The following is a 17766-nucleotide window of genomic DNA, read 5'->3' as shown; positions in this document are numbered from 1 at the left end:
ATAAAAGGTCGTTTTCAGTTTCAGGATTAACAGGAAATTAGAAATAAAAGCTTATGTCTATGATATAAACCTGATCCTGGTTCTGAAGCAAATAAAAGCCCAGAGCCACAAGATATAATCCAATAAGATGGATGGAAACTGGTTCTGCTGCTCAGACTGAATCATGCAGTGATTTCCATCTTGTTGCTATGAGCACCAGCAGCAGTCGGCTGGACATGGCAGCCAGCAGCCTCCCTCCCCCTCTCCATCCATCTTTTTCATCATCCCTCTCTCTCTCTCCCCATCACCATCTGCCCTCTATCTTCCTCCTCTTCCTCCTCTCTCATTTGCCATCCATTTGTCTAATTCACATCATCATCATCCCTGTTTGTTTTGTTTTTGTTTTGTTTTGTTTTGTTTTGTTTTGTTTTAAGCTCCTTCGGATCTGCCATTTTATCTGTTTTGGTCTAAAATTTCAAACACTGACTCCCTCTGTTCTCCCTTTTCACCCCTCCTCCACCCTCCTGTGCAATATACAGGAGGGGTAATGCTGGGTATACTGGGTATAGTGGTCAGGGTTATACTGTTCTCCCCTTTCACAGGTTGTATTTATCTGTGAGCTGCAGCACCTCAGATTTTCTTCCTGGTTAATTTGCCTGAAGGGATAAAACTCTTCACAATTAAAAGTTGCATTAAATAAGTTGTTAGAGAGGTGTCGATTGGACTTTGTGATCGTTTTGGATGCTGTAGTTTGTGTTGGGTTGTGTAACATTTTACAGAGAGGCGTTTCCCACTGATATAAGTCCCATACATGGGCTCTGCTTGGCTGACTCGCCCAGGCGAACACCGTTTTTCACTCATTTCTGGGCGACTCATTTCTGGCCTCACACCTGCCTCTCTGCCTCAAAGCTGCATCAGTGTGTCTGAATGAACATCAGTCATAAAAATGTTGCTTTCAAACAAAGACGCAGTGAGTCACAGGTACAGTTTGGCTTTGGAGGGTCAGAGGTGTGAGGAGCTCAGCAGAGGGGGAGGAAGTCGGCCGTGTTGGGGCGTGGCTCTGCAGCAGACCCAACAGCTGCTGAGAGAAACCAATAATTCTACACACTGCTCCAGGTGTAACAGTCAATGCAACACACACACACACACACACACGACTCAATTACAGAGTGGCTGTGACCCACAGCCCTAGAATCATTGTGGCAGTGACTGATTGTTTCCTCAGTTAATGTTGTCACTGTGACAGCGAGTCGCCTCAACAGGAAGCTGGCCTACATCCAGCACTGTGGACTGACACTCACACAAATACACACACGAAACACACACACACACACACAGTGAGGTTCACTAAAGAGAAAACACAGGGTTCATGAAAAACAGCCGCTCTCCACAAAGGCTGCCACGGAGATAAATACTGAACACGGCATCAGAGTTACAGCCACCGGCCAAACAGAGCTGCCCATCAACGCTTCCTGCTGCAGTTAATCAATCCAGGAAGTGACCTCTACTGATGTTTCAGCCCAGTGATTGGGAAGACAGCCACCTCTGATCATTTGTCAATAACGGAAAAGCACAAATCAATAGAAAATATGCAAACTGCTTCACAGCAACAAGGACACACAACACTGAGACGTCCTGCTGTCTCCGTGAGTGAGGACCACGAGTCCTGCAGAGAAGCTTCTCCAGGACGTCGCTTTGTTTTCAGAGTTACTGTTTCTGACCGATCATCGAGTAACACCGAGTGCGACAGCATCCACCATCAGTTCATCTCCACCACAGCTTTATGACCCGGAGGGCAGTTTGTCCAATGTGAGAGATTAAACAGATAAAACTATACAAACATGTTAGCGTCCTACCTCGGCTGTTGGTCGCCAGGTCGGCCACCTTCTGAAAGGCGTCCAGGAAGGCTGCGACTGCAACAACCGTCGTCCTGGGAAACACAGCAGAGAAATGATTGGCTGACAGGGAGATATCCTATAAAATATTTACTGAAGTACAATTTTCATTTATGGTTTTCAGTGAAAGCTCTTCAATAGAGCAGAAAGAGGAGAAAAGATGCCGTCAGAATGTTTGTAATCAGCTCTGACCTCTGGTGACCTCTGGCCCAGCACAGAGTCTCTGGAGGCTGCTGCTGATCCATCTCACTGATAATGACTTTATGGTGGCGTCATTAATCTCTGCCAGCCACAGAAGGTTAATTGAGTTGTGCACGTGTGTGTTTCTATGTGTGTGTGTGTGTATGAAATGCCCATGGTGCTGTAAGGTATAACAGTATGTTTGCGTGTGTGTGTGTGTGTGTGTGTGTGTGTGTGTGTTTGTGTGTGTGCGTGTGTGTGCGTGTGCATGTGTGTGTGTGTGTGCAGAGCCTCTGAACCACAGAGTTTGGGGGACGAGGTGACAGAACAGGAGAGGTGAGCCTGACATTTAAACACTTAATGAAGCAGAGTGATTTAATTTTCACGAGCTCAGGTCGTACAGAGTCTCAACATGTGTGTATGTGTGTGGCACCAGTGCACACGTTTGCCTTTTAACATTCTGGCTGTGGGAGCAGCCAACGAGCAATAACATCAGTTTAACCTCAGACAGAGGGATGAAATCATCTGAGTGTTTGTTATGTAAAGGCTCCAAACCAAGGAAAACGTTTTTTTTTTCGTCTTTCTCTTCATCACTGCGACAAACTGGCGTATTTTAATTGATCATTTTAATGTCTCGGGTCTCTATGATTTGTTAGATGGTCTCGTCTCAGAGCTGTGGGTTAACTGTGGAGCTGGAGAGAGTAAGACGCTGCAGTTTAAGAAAACACAAGCGAAGGAAGAAGCACATTGTGTGTGTGTGTGTGTGTGTGTGTGTGTGTGTGTGTTACCTGAGCTGTGATTGTAGTTTGCTGGCCTTGCTGATGAAGTCGTCCCAGACGGGGTAACTGCCCTGAACAGAAAGAAAAGAAGAAGAAAAATATTTGAATTATGGAATTTACATCAAGACAAAACTTAAATCTCACACACACACACACACACACAGCCTGCTGTCCAAAGTGTGTGTTTGTGGGCTCCTTCTTTGTTACTCGTCAGACTTTTCTCTCCCTACAACCTTCTCTTCCTACATCAGAGCTCAACCGATTAGTCAATGAATCGATTAGTCAATGAATCGATTAATCTGCTGTTTATAAAGGAGAACAACAAACACAAACAGCAGCAGCTTCGCTGAAGAGCCACACAGACACACACACTTTGTATTTTTCATGTCATTCCACATTAATTTACACTGAAGCCTCATCAACCAAAGAGCGCTCCAGTAAATTCCTCTCCATAAAAAGTTTGCCCACGTTCGGCTCCTCGGCCAAAACACATAAATCCTGAGCATCAGACACAGCAGTTAAACCCACAGACAACAAGGAGACAGATCAATATCACAGATCCATACACCCCACCCACCCATCCACCCCAGCCCGTCAAGAGGAGGCCAAACAAGCGCCCCCAGGCATGCAAAAACAGTTTGGGGCCCTGACTGGGTTCAATATGAGACAGACACAAAGGCTGAGAGGCCGGACGCTGCAGTGCGGACCTGCCTGATGTGTGTTCAGAAAGCCGGCAGCACGGAGGGAAACACTGAGCCACTGCAGCCAAAGGCACAAGAAACTGGGGTACGCTTCTAATGTCAGCCGGAGTCCCCTGATGTTTTCAGGATGGGTGGGGCTTTTTCTTTTTTTACTGCAGCGAAAGATCTGAGGCATCTTCACTCAGTGGATTCTGTAGTCCACACACTGAACTCCTGATTAACATGAGTGAAGTGAGCGTAGACAGATGCAGTGACACAAACTCAGGTGTGGTCCTTCCGACACCTGTGCGATATAATTCTTCATCTGTGTCTGGACGTCTCTGACCACAGTAAACTTTATGTTCTGTTCTGCATTATGTTGTACAGATGTTTACATTAATGAAAGTGAAAGTACCAAAAGTTTGCAGGATAATGTTTATTACACTACTGAATTCTGACTTCCTGTAGAAACCAGCAGCTTCTCTCCTGTACGACACTTTGTGGGTGTTGCCTCTTTTATTTTTTTTGCGTCACCGTCGTTCCTCTCTAACGGTGCAGCTGGGTGTGTTCAGCCTTGTTCTGTTTGTGAGAGTGATGCCTGGCGTCATCGCCTGGCTACCGTTGCTACGGCAACGCTGCTGCTGCTGCTGCAGAGAGGTTTTATACCATCTTTCCCTTTTTCTTGTGCTCTTGTGTCATTTCATCTTCCTGCTCTTTATCACTCATTAGTCGTGTCCTCAGTGTTACACTGTACATAAACATATACCCACATCTCATTACATCCTCGCTCTCTCTCTCTCTCATTCTCTCAGACACACACACACCGAGGCGAGGGCAGGGCCACTGCATCTATCAGTCACTGAGGACATGAATTGTCACCGTGGCAACAACCGGAGGCGGCAGCAGCAGCAGCAGCAGCCTGCTGGTCCTTCAGGAATACACCGCTCTGTTTGTTTGGCTCTGTGAACGACTGCACAGGCTTTAAACAGAGAAATCCCTCTTTGTTTCTTCTCTGTCGCCGATCGTGTGGGAAAACAACACAAATCTGATTCCTCAAATTTAAGCAGGACTGTGTTTTGATGGTGTTAAAGCTAATTAAATTATTTCTCTGGTTTCTTCTCTGGTCCTTTTCAAACATTAGGAACAGTAATCACCTTCTGTAAGCGTCCTCAGGTCAAATCGAAGCAGCGATGTTGTATTTGCAAACCCCTGAGTCACCAGGACACACACTAACGATGTGTATATCTTTGTGGATTATCATTGTATGAATCTCAGTCAGGTACTGTGGATGAAGGGAAACTCTAAGGTGGGTTCAGCGAACATTTAGCATCACCTCACGTTGCCTTGTGACTGGATGAAACCAATAGAGTTTATATTTTAGTCCAGAAAACTTGCAACTGCTTCCACAACAGTCACTTTAACTTGTGTGAAACAATTATTGTGGGTGTCGTTGAATCTGAAAGAGATGAGAGACAGGATCTGACAGTCTACAGCTTTTAAATGATAATAAATTCCCTTCAAAACTTTACATGAGTGTGAAGGGTTATTATATTTCACACAAACATGATTTGGTTTAGTAGTTGTGTTGAGTGCCTTTGCACATTTGCCAGAATGCGGCCCACTTTTGATGAACCCATCCTAAGACTCCAGATAATAAACACATCAGAGCTTCAGCAGAGGACAGAGCAGGAACAGATCCACGTCCATTTAATTCTACAGAAAAAAAACAAAAACAGAGTGACCCATTTGGCCGGAGCACCAGAGCCAACGCAGCAGCTCTGTCCGTGATGTTTCCATGACGATCTGGAGTCTGATACACCAGCTACAACAGCAGCCCCACCCCCCCAACCCCCCACCAACCTCCACCCCAAAAAAAGAGACAGAGCAGGCTTATTTTAGCTCAGAGGTGATTAAGACGACGGCTCAGTCCAAGATAAATGGTGATTAGCATTCAGCTAATACACTAAATGGCTTTACTACACACACACACACACCCTGTTTAATTTGCACCACAGTCCTTTTCACAGATGTTCAGCACTGTTCAGAAAGTGTTTGTAAAATGTTTGATTCCATAACCGAAATAAAAATAACTGTTAGCTGCAGCCCTAAACCTATCCCACGTAAAGTCTGTACGTAAAACACTTTACATCAAACAGCAGACAGACGCAGATATTTCCCTCAGGAGTTGGTGGAGATCAACAGCTGAAAGGAGGGTGGATAAAAACACAAACACAAACACAAACACAACTCCTCTGTGTCGGTTACTAATGGTCTAATGCTGAAGATGCTACAGCGGGCATGTCGGCGCACTGATCCAGATCCACAGCAGCAACAGCAAACCTTCAGCTCAGCGTCTCGCCATCAGAGGGGAAACACGGCGAGAGGCCGTTTACAGGCAGACGTGAAGCTCGGTGTTAAGAAGCTCGCGGTGTGAGAAGATGAGCCCGTTTCTCCTCCAGGGGAAAAACACGCAGATCGGTTCCACTTAAACGGATCAACCGTAATGTGTCTGCTTCAGTTTAACCAGCACAATGATGTGTGGATGATGAGCAGCACACACCCACACACTCACATTTACACACTGCATGTACACACAGACACGGCATACTGAGCCCAGGTGTAGCCGACCTGCAGACAGGTAAGGACATGAGGACGGGACAGACGTGAGACACAGAGGGTGAGTGCGTGTCAGAGACCATGAGAAGCAGCAGACCGGAGTCTCCACCTACACGTTTATGCTGATGGAGGAAAACTTGTGTCTGTCTGACTGTGAGTCACATGCATGAATTAAACAGCTGCATTTTATTTTATTATCATAATTCTGTTTGTTTTTGCTGCTGTTTCATGTACGTGTTTAAGCACTGACGATGTCAGTGATATTATATTTACTAATGTTTCAGGCAACGAGCAACCAAAGGCTGTTGGAAACATGTCCGTCTCCTCCCTCGCCTGCTTCCTCCATCAGGCTGAGGATCAAAGAGGCCGAGAGTTAGAGGCAGAGAAGATCTGGGCTGAAAATCCTCCTGTGACTTTTAGAACCTCGGACCTGAAACTATCACTTCTGTCTTTCTGTCATTCAGCTTCAGGTTAATAATCATGCATCGATGCTCCAGCTGCATTTTAATGTTGCAGCTGATACATACAGTTACAGAGTTTAGTCCAGTGGCTCCCAACCTAGGGGCCCGGCCCCTCCAAAGGGTTGTGATTCACAAATCTCAGTTTTCAGTTTTGTGATTAACGGGAAAAGAAAAACAGAAAAGAGGAGCGAAATAAGAATGAGGACAGGGAAATGGATGAAAGGATGAAAGAAAAAGAAGGCAGGATGAGGAGGAACGGGGAGTGGCCGTGTAGTGCAAACCAACCTCTGCACCTGTTAGAAGCCACCTGTCTGTTATTATGTCACCGTAGAAACAGGTGTGCATGTGTGTGGCTACACAACCTGACGCACACACACACACACAGTCTCTGAAACAACAACACAGTCAGAGCTCACTCAAACAGGGCTGTTGATGCCATTCAGGGCTGTAACTAATGATTATTTACATTATCAGTGAATCAGTGAATCTTTCTTCTCAATAGATCATTTGGCTTAGAAAACGTCAGAGCGGTGGAAAGTGTCAGAGACACTTTCCAAAGGGACAACATCCAAAACACAAACATCACCATCATATAAGACAAAGAGGAGCAGGAAACTGGGTGATGCTCATCGATCACCAGAGTGATATCCGGATGTTGTTTATGTTCCTGAAAACCACATTTACATGCAGTGGAAAGCGTTTGTGTTTAGATGGAACACAGAGGGCAACCTGCGAGTGCCTCATCTGTTACACCTCCCGTTTTATTTTAGAGATGAACAAATGTTAGGAAGCAGCTTTCTCTCTCTTGTGAAGCCCGGTGAAGACTCAGCACTGTCCGTACTGCGCTTCCTGTGGAGTCACTGCAACACTGTCATTCATCCCTGATGCGTGTTAGTAGCCTGTAGCTGTGTTTGGATACCGGGATGTAGCTGGGTTTAACAGGCTGTAGTCATTTTCTGGAGACATTTTCTGAACACACCCACTTTTCCTCCCCCGTCCTCCCCCCTCTCCTTCCCTCCTGAATAATCAGAAAATGAATGATCGCGCCTGGAAATGTCCAATAAAGCGACAGGCTTTTCCTGGTTTTGTGCAACAGGATGGACAAGAAACCTGCGGGGTGTGTTGCAGCTGCCCTGCCTTCAATGTTTCATGCGTCTGACATTGATTTTACGCACAAATCGGATGAAATAATAATGTTCCTTCATGTTACCTTCATGTCTCCTATGACAGTCTGGAAAAGCCCCCCCAGCGCGCTGCACTCTCTCTCCATCACCGTCTCCATCCTCGGCTGTGTCAACGGAAATTACAAACAGTCTCACTCGGAGCTCGTGTAGTCCATAAATGAAGCGACAGGAAAATAAATGAAAGGGGGGGAAAAAAAGAATAAGAAGAAGAAGCGTCGCGGTGCTGATAAAAACGCTCAGGCAGGCGCTGCAGGGTTTCCCCGGCTGATGGAGACCAGAGCGCGGACAGAAGCGGCAGCAGAGCCGGCGCTTAGTTCCCACTCGGAGCGGATAAATCCCATATCTGCAGGACGAGACGCATGTTGGAGCCGAGGACACTGACAGCAGAGAACCGCAACACGCTGCCGGGCACGGTCAACTTCACAGTGTGCGCGGCTGCCGCTACTGAGACACGGCCCGGGAGCGCGCCTGGAGAGACGTGAGCGCGGGTTCTCCTGGCCCCGCCTTCAGCTGAGGAGGCAATTTTTTTTTTTTTTTTTTTTTTTTAATTTTTGTTAATGGAAGGAGAGGGATGTATATATATATAATAAATGAATTGAATTTATACAATTGATTTATATAAGAAAAGTCTCCCATTTTATTCAAAAAGGTCAAAGGTCAGAGTTCAAAAGTCGAACAGGCTTTTAGAAATCTACTAGACAAAGAAGACGGGATCATCTGTAGTAATTAATAAGATCCCTTACGGCTACAAATGTCTTAGAATTAATGGAATGTCTTCAAATAATATAATATAAAAATATAGATTAATGGTAGATAGAAAAAAGTCACCAAGACTAATTAAAACAATCACTTTACTACAGTAAAATGTAATGTAACAGTAAAATACACAGGGAAATGCAGTCAAATTAAACATGTGATCTGTAAAATAGTATTTATGGGATCACTTACTTTTTACTATTTTATTAATTAGGTTAGGTCTGATAATATCAGTTATCTTTGTACTTCTTCTCACTGCAAATTCACAGGATGAAAATGAATAAAACGATTACTGTGTGTATCCATGAAGAGACAGACGTGATCGCTCACCTCTGATATTTTAGACTACATCGCCACCTAGCGAGTGTTTCACTGTTTGAAAAATGTCCAAATGTTTAGGATGAGGCAGAAGGAGAAGAACAGGAAGAAGATGACAAAGAAGAAAAGTGAGAATGAAAAGAGGACAGGTGACAGATACGAAAAAAGACGATCAGAGGACGCTGCCTGAACTCTCCCTCATCTGATCTGCGTTCCAGTACAAGAAAAGAAGACAAACAGAGAGAGTGACCTCCTGCATCTTTCTCTGTTTAAGTGTGAAAACTATAAACCCAAAGCATTAGCTGATTTCAGCTGTAGCTGCAGTGGCTGTCTAAAGCTGTGTTAGCAGACTAATGGACCTGTTGCTTTAAACTGTGAATAGATTGTAAACTCGGACATTAGCTGGACAGAAATGTCCCTGTATTATTTAAATCAATTCTAAGCTTTTTCTATTTACTCACATGCAACATATCTGTGACACTCGCCCTTGTGCAGAGGTCCTTTTATATATTTTTCATAGTTTTAACAAGGTGGTTTCCAACTGTTTATTGGCTTGTGACCCACCGTCTTATTCCTTAACGCCTCCTCAGATTTGTTGTGTGACCCCTGACCCACAGGTAGGGAACCACTGAGTAACTAACTTTGTCCTTGCAGTATTTAGTCCTGTCCTGTCCTGTCAGTCCTCTAAAGAGGAATGAGTGATTTGTCTGCTTCATTCAGATAATTTATCAGGCAGTTTCTGAATTCATGGGAACTCCAGCATCATTTTTTATAGCTGACTCTTGTGTGAGTTGGAGGACACCTAGTGGTAAAATCTAGTCAGTAAACTAAACTAAAGTGAAAGTGAGAGACTCAGGCCTCTGGTGAATAATCTCACTGGAACAATGGGATGCATCCATTAATAACATCAAACCCTGAAGTGTCCTCCCAGTTTTCGGTTGACGTTAAGATAATTTTAGTGGCATCGAAGGCAAGTTTGAACATAAACAAAACAAAACAGCGACAACAAAAACAGAAAAAGCTTTCTATTCAGCAGAACAAGATGCTCCTAAATCCTGTTTTATTGGGACTTTGGGGTAAGATCAGCCATGTGCAAAAGAGTTTCCACTGACTGAGATAGAAAACCTGCAGGTCTGAGGCTCTGAAGGGAAGTGCTGAGGGCTGGACCGAGGCCAGTGGGGCCGACCACCTCACTGGAGGAAGATCTGGGATCAGATGGTGAAGCTGGCAGAGCTTCAAACGGTCAAAGCTGTGTCATTTTAACCACAGAGACGCACTGCTTAATGACAGGGAGCAGCAACACACACACAACGCACACACACTGATAGTCAGTACGCAAAAGGCAGCACTCTGTGTTATTATCTCCACACAAACAGGAGAAGACTAAACTAATAACAGCTATCAGAGAGAGGGGGAGAGAGGGGCGAAAGGGGGGGAGTGAAAAGAAAGAGAAGTGGGAGGAAAGTGAGAAGATGGAGGTTGATTATTCACAGCATCCAGAGTCAAGTTCAAATGGTATTTTATGAGCATCATCACAAAGAATTAGACATTTTCAAATGGATAGAAGGTGTGTGATGGTCGCAGAGAGACAGTCTCAGTTTTCTGAAAATATCTTTTGATCAGAGGCAGATCTCCACCTGCTGTACCGCAGTTTGGCCTGAAATTTATCAAGTGGCTGATTAAGTCATGGAAGGTCAGCGGGAGAACAGTATGTGAAATGTGCTGTGTAGAAAAAAAAAAGAATCAAAGCCATGGCAGTGTTGGTAAGTATCTCCACCAGCTCCCAAACCTACACTAAGCAGTGCAGCAGCAGTAAAAAGCCTTTAGAAAACATCACCTGCAAACAAAGTGTCCTCACTGACTGCAGGCAGCTTCTTGGTGAAGAGTGAGCAGCACTCAGCTGTGAATTTCAGCCCTGTGAGGTTCAGCAGACTCAGTTTTGACTCTTGATGGCCATCCTCTGTAATTTTCTTTAGTGTGACCACCCATTTTGGCAAAATGCCTTTGTCTCCAGTTGGTTTTACTCCAATTTGAGTCTCTGCAGCTGGGTCAGAAAGCATGAAGTGGGAACACAGTGAACAACCTGTTCTTTAGAAAATTTAGACAAGCTGAGCAAACTTAGTGTTTAATCAGTGAACAAGAAATGAGGCCACCTAATTACAGCTGAAGTGCTGAAGTTTAACTGTCAGATTAATCCTGTGTGTCTAATGGATTAGAAGGACAAAGGCCCAACAGGACAGGTTTAGTGCAGAAGAGTCTCATTTGACATTTCTAACAAAGTATTAGTGTCCAAGTTTTTCCATGTTCTGACTGCTGCGAGTCAAACACTTCATAATGTATCAGGCATATAGACCTGGTGACCAGGAAGAACCTCAGTGTTTGAGGAGAAAGTGCAGAACGTGTTTGACACTGTTCCATCATCCAGCCAAACAACAAACGTGGTTTCAAAATAACCCAGAGGCAGGGACTGCAGTTCCAAGTACTTTATTGAATTTCACAGTAGTCAAAGCCAGGACAGACAGCTTCCAGGAAGGTCAGGAACCTGAGAACAGACACATTAGTAAACGAGAAATTAATTTACCTCAACTGGAAACATTTGATGACAGGACACTGTTGTAAAGGTCACTTGTAATCAGATGCACTAAAAACCTTTAGCTTAGCATTATGTAAATTAAAAAAAATGAGTTTACCAAAAATTTAATAACTACTTACAAAGGACATCTTCAAGTCATTAGTACATGTCCACAGGTCACCCCCATAGCCATGGTTGATGTTGGGGAATTGGTCTACGGGCTCTTGGCTTAATGTTCATTTGATTGTCAGTGGGAACACCTTCCTGGGAAAAAGCAATGTCCCACATGCCAGCTTTGCTTTGGACCACACCATAGCTCGGCTGCTGGGGCTTGGCCGGGTAGCTCAGCTGCTGGGGCTTGGCCGGGTAGGTCGGCCGCTGGGGCTGCTGGGGCTTGGCCGGGTAGGTCGGCCGCTGGGGCTGCTGGGGCTGCTGGGGCTTGGCCAGGTAGGTCGGCCGCTGGGGCTGCTGGGGCTTGGCCGGGTAGGTCGGCCGCTGGGGCTGCTGGGGCTTGGCCGGGTAGGTCGGCTGCTGGGGCTTGGCCGGGTAGGTCGGCCGCTGGGGCTGCTGGGGCTTGGCCGGGTAGGTCGGCCGCTGGGGCTGCTGGGGCTTGGCCGGGTAGGTCGGCTGCTGGGGCTTGGCCGGGTAGGTCGGCCGCTGGGGCTGCTGGGGCTTGGCCGGGTAGGTCGGCCGCTGGGGCTGCTGGGGCTGCTGGGGCTTGGCCGGGTAGGTCGGCCGCTGGGGCCGCTGGGGCTGCTGGGGCTTGGCCGGGTAGGTCGGCCGCTGGGGCTGCTGGGGCTTGGCCGGGTAGGTCGGCCGCTGGGGCTGCTGGGGCTTGGCCGGGTAGGTCGGCTGCTGGGGCTGCTGGGGCTGCTGGGGCTGCTGAGGCTGCTGAGGCTGCTGAGGCTTGGACGGGTAGCTCGGCTGCTGGGGCTTGGCCTGGTTGTCAATAGCAGCACCCTCCTGGGAAAAAGCAAAGTCCCACATACCAGCTTTTGTCTGGAGGACACCATTTGCGTTAGTTTGACCATGTGGCCGCTGTGGGTTCTGTCCAGGTTTTGAATTAATCAATGGCCCGTAACTGGAAACACTTCTCTCTGGACTGTAACCATCTACTTGCCAAACATAAGAACCACCATAAACTCCAGCAGCAGCAGGATTCAGTGCCTCAGATGAACCACTTTGAGGGTAACTGGGTCCAGACCTACCCAAAAAACCTCCAGGTTGTGCAGAACTCTCATAATAGGAGGAGGCTAAACCAGGCTTGTGGCTGCTTGGATAATCTTCTGCCAGCTCAAAGTAAGGTTTGACACCAGTGGAATCTTCACTTCTGTAGCTTAGTGCTAAGAAACCAAAACATTTCAATGGTCAGTCTTGTGAATAAGCTACTAGAACTGGACCTGTGGTTCATGTGGTCTGAATACTTACCTTTTACATGTGGCCCAAAGGCTAGTAGTGAGAGCAAGAGCACCCTGAAAGAAGAAAAAAAACAAAAGACTGAACAAAAGAAAACCAAGTCAATGCAGCAGTACATTTGCCATGACAAAGAAAAACATTCTTACCTCAAACAAAATCCAGGGGCCATTTTTGAAAGCTGAAGCCAAACAACCTGCACAGCTTGAGCTGCTTGGAGGCAAACAACAAAATCAGAAGCTATATTTTCAGCTTGCTGGTGCAGCGACCACAGAGGTGCTTTTTGTATGTTGGTGCCTGGGCTGACCAGTCACAGCTCACACTGATGAGATAATTGGAGTCAGGTTTGAGGTATCAGCAGAGACTGCTCTGAGAACCTGGGCAGGTGTTTGCACTTCAGCTAAGTGGCCACGTTTCACTTCTGCCAGCCAAGAATCATTCAGGTTTTCACTGTAGTGAAGTGCAAAGCATTGTATTGAAGAATGCTGCTGTGTATACACAAATATTCACATCAGTACGTAAATCAGAGGTGCAGCTGCAAGACATTTTGTTTTGTGAGATGTTGTCCAAAGAACTGCTGTCCTCAAAAACAACAAAGACGAGGAACTTTGAAAGACAGTGCTGGTGGTTTTTCAGGTTTTAGCCCATTAAAACTTTTAAACTGTTAAAACTTGTGTTTTTACTGATGATGACTTCATATTGATTTCCTTCCCCACAAGGCAGCCATTGATTTTAAGACGCTATACAAACCTTTTGCTGCATGTGAATACATGTGAAACATAATATATAGATAGATATAAATAACACATTGCACTTTATCTCTGAGTGGATGATGTGTTTAATTTAGTCTTTGCAGTGTGTGTGTGTGTGTGTGTGTGTGGGAATGAAGACAGTCGACAAAGATAAACTTTATTGCACATCGTTCGTTTTACTGATTTCACAATAATGTCACGCAAACAGTTTCCTAAATCACCACGTTACAGAGAAGCAGCATGTTTTTTTGCATTTTATAACCCAAAGCTGTGCTAAGCCATGGTGGCATAGATCCATAATTAATACACTTTAGTTTTACTTCTGCTGGAATTTTAATACAGGAAAATATATAAAAACTGTGGGAATGTACCATGCTCATGGGCATAAAATAGGTAAATAGATGATCTTTTTAACATCAAACTGAGAGCTGGTAAAGGAGGAAAAGTCACATGGGAAGAACGAGAAGAAAGAATGGAGCAAAAGGTTAAAGACGGAACGTGAAAGGTCAAGAACTGTGAAGAGGAAATGAGCAGAGGAAGAAAGGAAAGAAGGAAGGAGGAGACTGAGGAAAGAAAAGAAGAAGAGGAAGGAGAAAAGGAGGGAAAGGAAAGAAAAATGCTACTTGTGTGAATGTTGTGAGGGTCCGTTAGCTGAGTTTGAGGCCGAGGCAGAGAGCCAGCTCGTTCTTCTGGATCTTTCCATCTCCATTGATGTCACAGTGACCCATCAGGGCTTTCCTGAACTTGTCCAGGTCTGTTCCACTGATGCTGGGCTGGAGGAGAGGGTTGAAGGGGTAAAGGTCAGAGGTCAATGCCTGCTTAACTCCCGTTGGGTCAGCTTTTCTCACAGTGGAAGGACAGTGACATTTCATAGTGTCTGAAAGTTATTTTGAGCAGCTACAGAGATTTACTCTGGCACCATAATATCTCAATAAATAAAACAAAATACCAGCGCTATAGTCGGCAGCCCTCTGCCCCAGAATGTGCATGCTTTGTGTTTGTGTTTCATTCATTTCATTTCTCTGTTGAGGGTTAATAAAGGAAGAGACTTAAACTTTACCTTCACCAGCTCCATCATGTCCTTGACAAATCCATCCACCTCAGGACCCTCCAACGCACCTGTCTTACTCTACACACACACACACATACACACACAAACACAAACACAAACACACACACTTTTAGATAGTACTTTTCAAAAACAAGCTTACAAAGAGCTTTTTCACAATAGGTAAAGAAGTAGCATAAGACCTACAATCGTACACCAAGGACACATGATACACAGATCACAGTGCAGCACAGTGGTACCTGATAAATACACAGATAGAAACCTGCACCTGATTGTTGTATATATCTCTGAAAACTCTGATTTCAGTTGTGATCACCTCACAGTAAAAAGCATAGTCATAAACCAAGTAAACAAACTCTTCAGTCCACTAAGGTAGAACATCTGCAACAACAAACAAGTCCTTTAAACAGATAAATTCACACTTACAACATCATAGTGAGCAAATATCTTCTCAAAGTCTCTCTTTCTGTCCTCCTGACTGCAGGCCTGAGAGCGAACACATCAGCAAAGAACATAAAATCTATTTCAGTAATAAACAGGAACATTTAGGCGACAGGGAGCAGATCTGTAGAGAATTCATGTTTGTCTGGACTTTATATTAAAAAACAAACAAACAAAAAACATGTCAAGCACAAATCTCCAAACTTACGTCCATCTTAAACTTCAGTAAGAAGTTTTCTTTCAGGGCCAAAATTCTGTTGACAGCAAGAATTATTGATTAAATAAAAATCTCACTGAAACGGCCACAAACAGATCAGACATGATTCAGAAATGTTTGAAAAATCTCATGGAACTCCTGGTCACATGACACCGAGCAGCAGTACCTGGCCAGGTCATTTAAATCCAGTCTGCCGTCCCCGTTTTTATCAAACATCTTCATCTACATGGAGAAAGAAAAATCTGAATTCATGTATTATTCAGCAACAAACAGATATCTGAACAATCTCCTCCCACCACGCCGCTGGTTACCATGGTGTCAGTGTACTCCTCCAGTTTTTCAGGAGTGATGGACTTCCTGTGTTGGAGGAACAGGTCCTGAAGGAAGCCCTGAAGGGACAAACAAGACACAACACACAAAAATAAGCAAATTTACCAAAAATGACCCAAAACTGCAGGAAGAGTCTCTGCTGGGACTGTAAACACAGAACTACTGTGGCACAGAATCAGTGATGTGACCTGATGTGAGGTTCTCCATCAGGTCACGTCTAAACTCTGCAGTTACCTTGAGCTCGATGGCTGAGATGTAGCCGCTGCTGTCTGTGTCGTAGTTTCTCCAAATCTGAACACACAGAAAATCAATTCATTATTCATCAATCATTATTCATCAATCATTATTATCAGTAATGCCTGTCGGGAAGGTGGAGCTAAAGGAAAACTCAGGTGGTGCTCAACCAGTCTTTGTCCAAATATCTCACCCAGGACCAAAATGCTGGACACATCCACTGAGCACTTATACTCACTGGATGTCCACTGTCCTCCATTCAGCTCTGCATTATTTGTTGACCTTTTGCTCTCACCCTCATGAACTCCACACTGTTGTCCAGCGGCGTCTCTCTGCGAAACAGAAGCAGGAAGTTTTCTTCCTCTGGCAGCATCATGGCGGCCAGCTGCAAAGACAGGATTTACATCTCTTGTATCTAAGGACGGTGTCACCATTTGCTGATACGTGGTCTGGTCCTAAAACTGAACTGAAGCAGCTCAGAGCAGAAGGTCTTCCTACCTCTTGGATGTGCAGACGTCCGTCAGCTGCGGTGTCATACGCAGACATGAATCTCTCTCTCAGTCCTCTGATTTTGTCCTCAGTTATCTGCTCTCTCTGAAACCAACATGGACTTTTAATTTAAAGTAAATGTTTAAAAGCTTATCTGGCTTAAATTAAACTGATGGTGAATGCGAATCAGTAAAAACACAACCTTAAACCTGTAACTTCAATCATTTTTTCTAATGTCACACAGAATAAAATCTGAGGAGCTTTCTGTGTGTGGGAGTTGAATATTTCTGGCTTTAGCGCCCCCCTGTGGTCCTATCACAGACAGCACACTTCAACATGCTGCCATCACACAGATGAGCTGCGTTGCTGTCACCTTTCCTTTTACACTAAAGATCAATCATTTCAACAATCAGTTCATCAACAATCAGGTGGAAAGAGACTAAACTCCATATTCTGCCTCATATTCTCTTTATTTACCTTCATCCCAAGTCTTTCCATCATGTGTTGAAAGAAGGCGGCCAGCTGCTTCCCTTCGATGAACCCGCTGTCTAAAAACACAAGCAGGCATCTTGTCAGGTCAAAGGAAAACAGCAGCTCCCGCAGTGAAACAGGTGAAACTTCACTCCATCAACCTTCAGCTTTATGAAACATGTAAACTTTCCTGATTCTATACTAATTGTTTTGCTTCTGCAGGGAAAACGAAGCTGGCATCCAGACAGGAAGCAGGTCCAGCACGGTGCAGCTGGACGGCTGAGTCTCTAATGATCACCTCAGTCACTGTCAGGTATAAATTAATATGATAAATTTCTACATTCATTGTTAATTAATTCACTGTCGTGGCCTCTTTCACTCTTGATGCTTCTTTATTTTTTAAATGTTTGTTTATATGTTTATGGTGGGCACCTTATTTTGGAGAGACAACACAACAACTTGGTTCCAAAAAGCACAACGATCCTGTCAACAAATGTCAACAAAATTCATACTAAAGAAAAGAGCAGGGAACAAACTTCCCCAGACCCAAACTTAAAAGCTTCAAAATTCCTCGACTGTCTCTCACACACCTTTTCATATCACCTCAGTTTCATAAATCACATTATGTCATTGAGATCAAACTTCTTTCTTGAATTTGGAATCTGGATCTCGAGCCACTGAAGGATGTTAGGGAATTAACCGTTCTTACCATCCACGTCAAGCTGTTGCCAGATTTGTAAAAAACCCGCAGCGTCCAGCCTGTCCACAGCGCTGTCCATGGTGCTGAGGACCAGTCCAAAGGTTGAGCTGGTGGCAACAGAACAAAGGAAAAAACAACAAAAGGAAAAGCTTCGTCCAAAGACGCACAGCAGAGTCAGCGAGAGAGAGATGATCTTTGTCCACTAAAATAATAGAATTCTTATTCAGATT

The 17766-nt window shown here is 44.9% G+C and overlaps 3 protein-coding genes across 3 annotated transcripts in view; all 3 read right to left on the bottom strand.

The window, feature by feature from the left end:
- The window catches only part of LOC121191766 (protein MTSS 1-like), a 31610-nt gene extending 23455 nt beyond the window's left edge, over positions 1-8155 (bottom strand). The window contains exons 1-3 of the mRNA XM_041053146.1: positions 7801-8155; positions 2843-2904; positions 1836-1909 (exon numbers count right to left, since the gene is read on the bottom strand). Of these exons, the coding sequence (XP_040909080.1) occupies positions 1836-1909; positions 2843-2904; positions 7801-7872 (208 nt within the window). The 5' untranslated portion in view covers positions 7873-8155. The remainder of the gene's footprint in view (positions 1-1835; positions 1910-2842; positions 2905-7800) is intronic.
- Positions 8156-11891: 3736 nt separating this feature from the next.
- LOC121192141 (adhesive plaque matrix protein-like) lies at positions 11892-13093 on the bottom strand (the record flags this gene model as incomplete). The annotated part of the gene is made up of 3 exons (XM_041053714.1): positions 12983-13093; positions 12849-12892; positions 11892-12763 (listed from the first exon to the last, which is right to left on the bottom strand). Coding segments are annotated over exons 1-3 (939 nt in total), but the record flags the coding sequence as incomplete, so codon positions are not given.
- A 1139-nt stretch (positions 13094-14232) lies between these two features.
- On the bottom strand, positions 14233-17615 carry LOC121192189 (secretagogin-like). The gene is made up of 11 exons (XM_041053768.1): positions 17546-17615; positions 16843-16913; positions 16375-16470; positions 16172-16261; positions 15877-15933; positions 15624-15701; positions 15479-15534; positions 15304-15349; positions 15081-15140; positions 14646-14714; positions 14233-14358 (listed from the first exon to the last, which is right to left on the bottom strand). Exons 1-11 carry the CDS (start codon positions 17613-17615, stop codon positions 14233-14235), a joined length of 819 nt encoding a protein of 272 aa, XP_040909702.1.
- Between the last annotated feature and the right edge of the window lie 151 nt (positions 17616-17766).

Source organism: Toxotes jaculatrix, chromosome 13 (assembly GCF_017976425.1).
Source record: "Toxotes jaculatrix isolate fToxJac2 chromosome 13, fToxJac2.pri, whole genome shotgun sequence".
Taxonomy (NCBI): Eukaryota; Metazoa; Chordata; class Actinopteri; family Toxotidae; genus Toxotes; species Toxotes jaculatrix.
The sequence above is the reverse complement of the archived record's forward strand: the minus strand, read 5'-3'. Positions and strand labels throughout refer to the sequence as shown.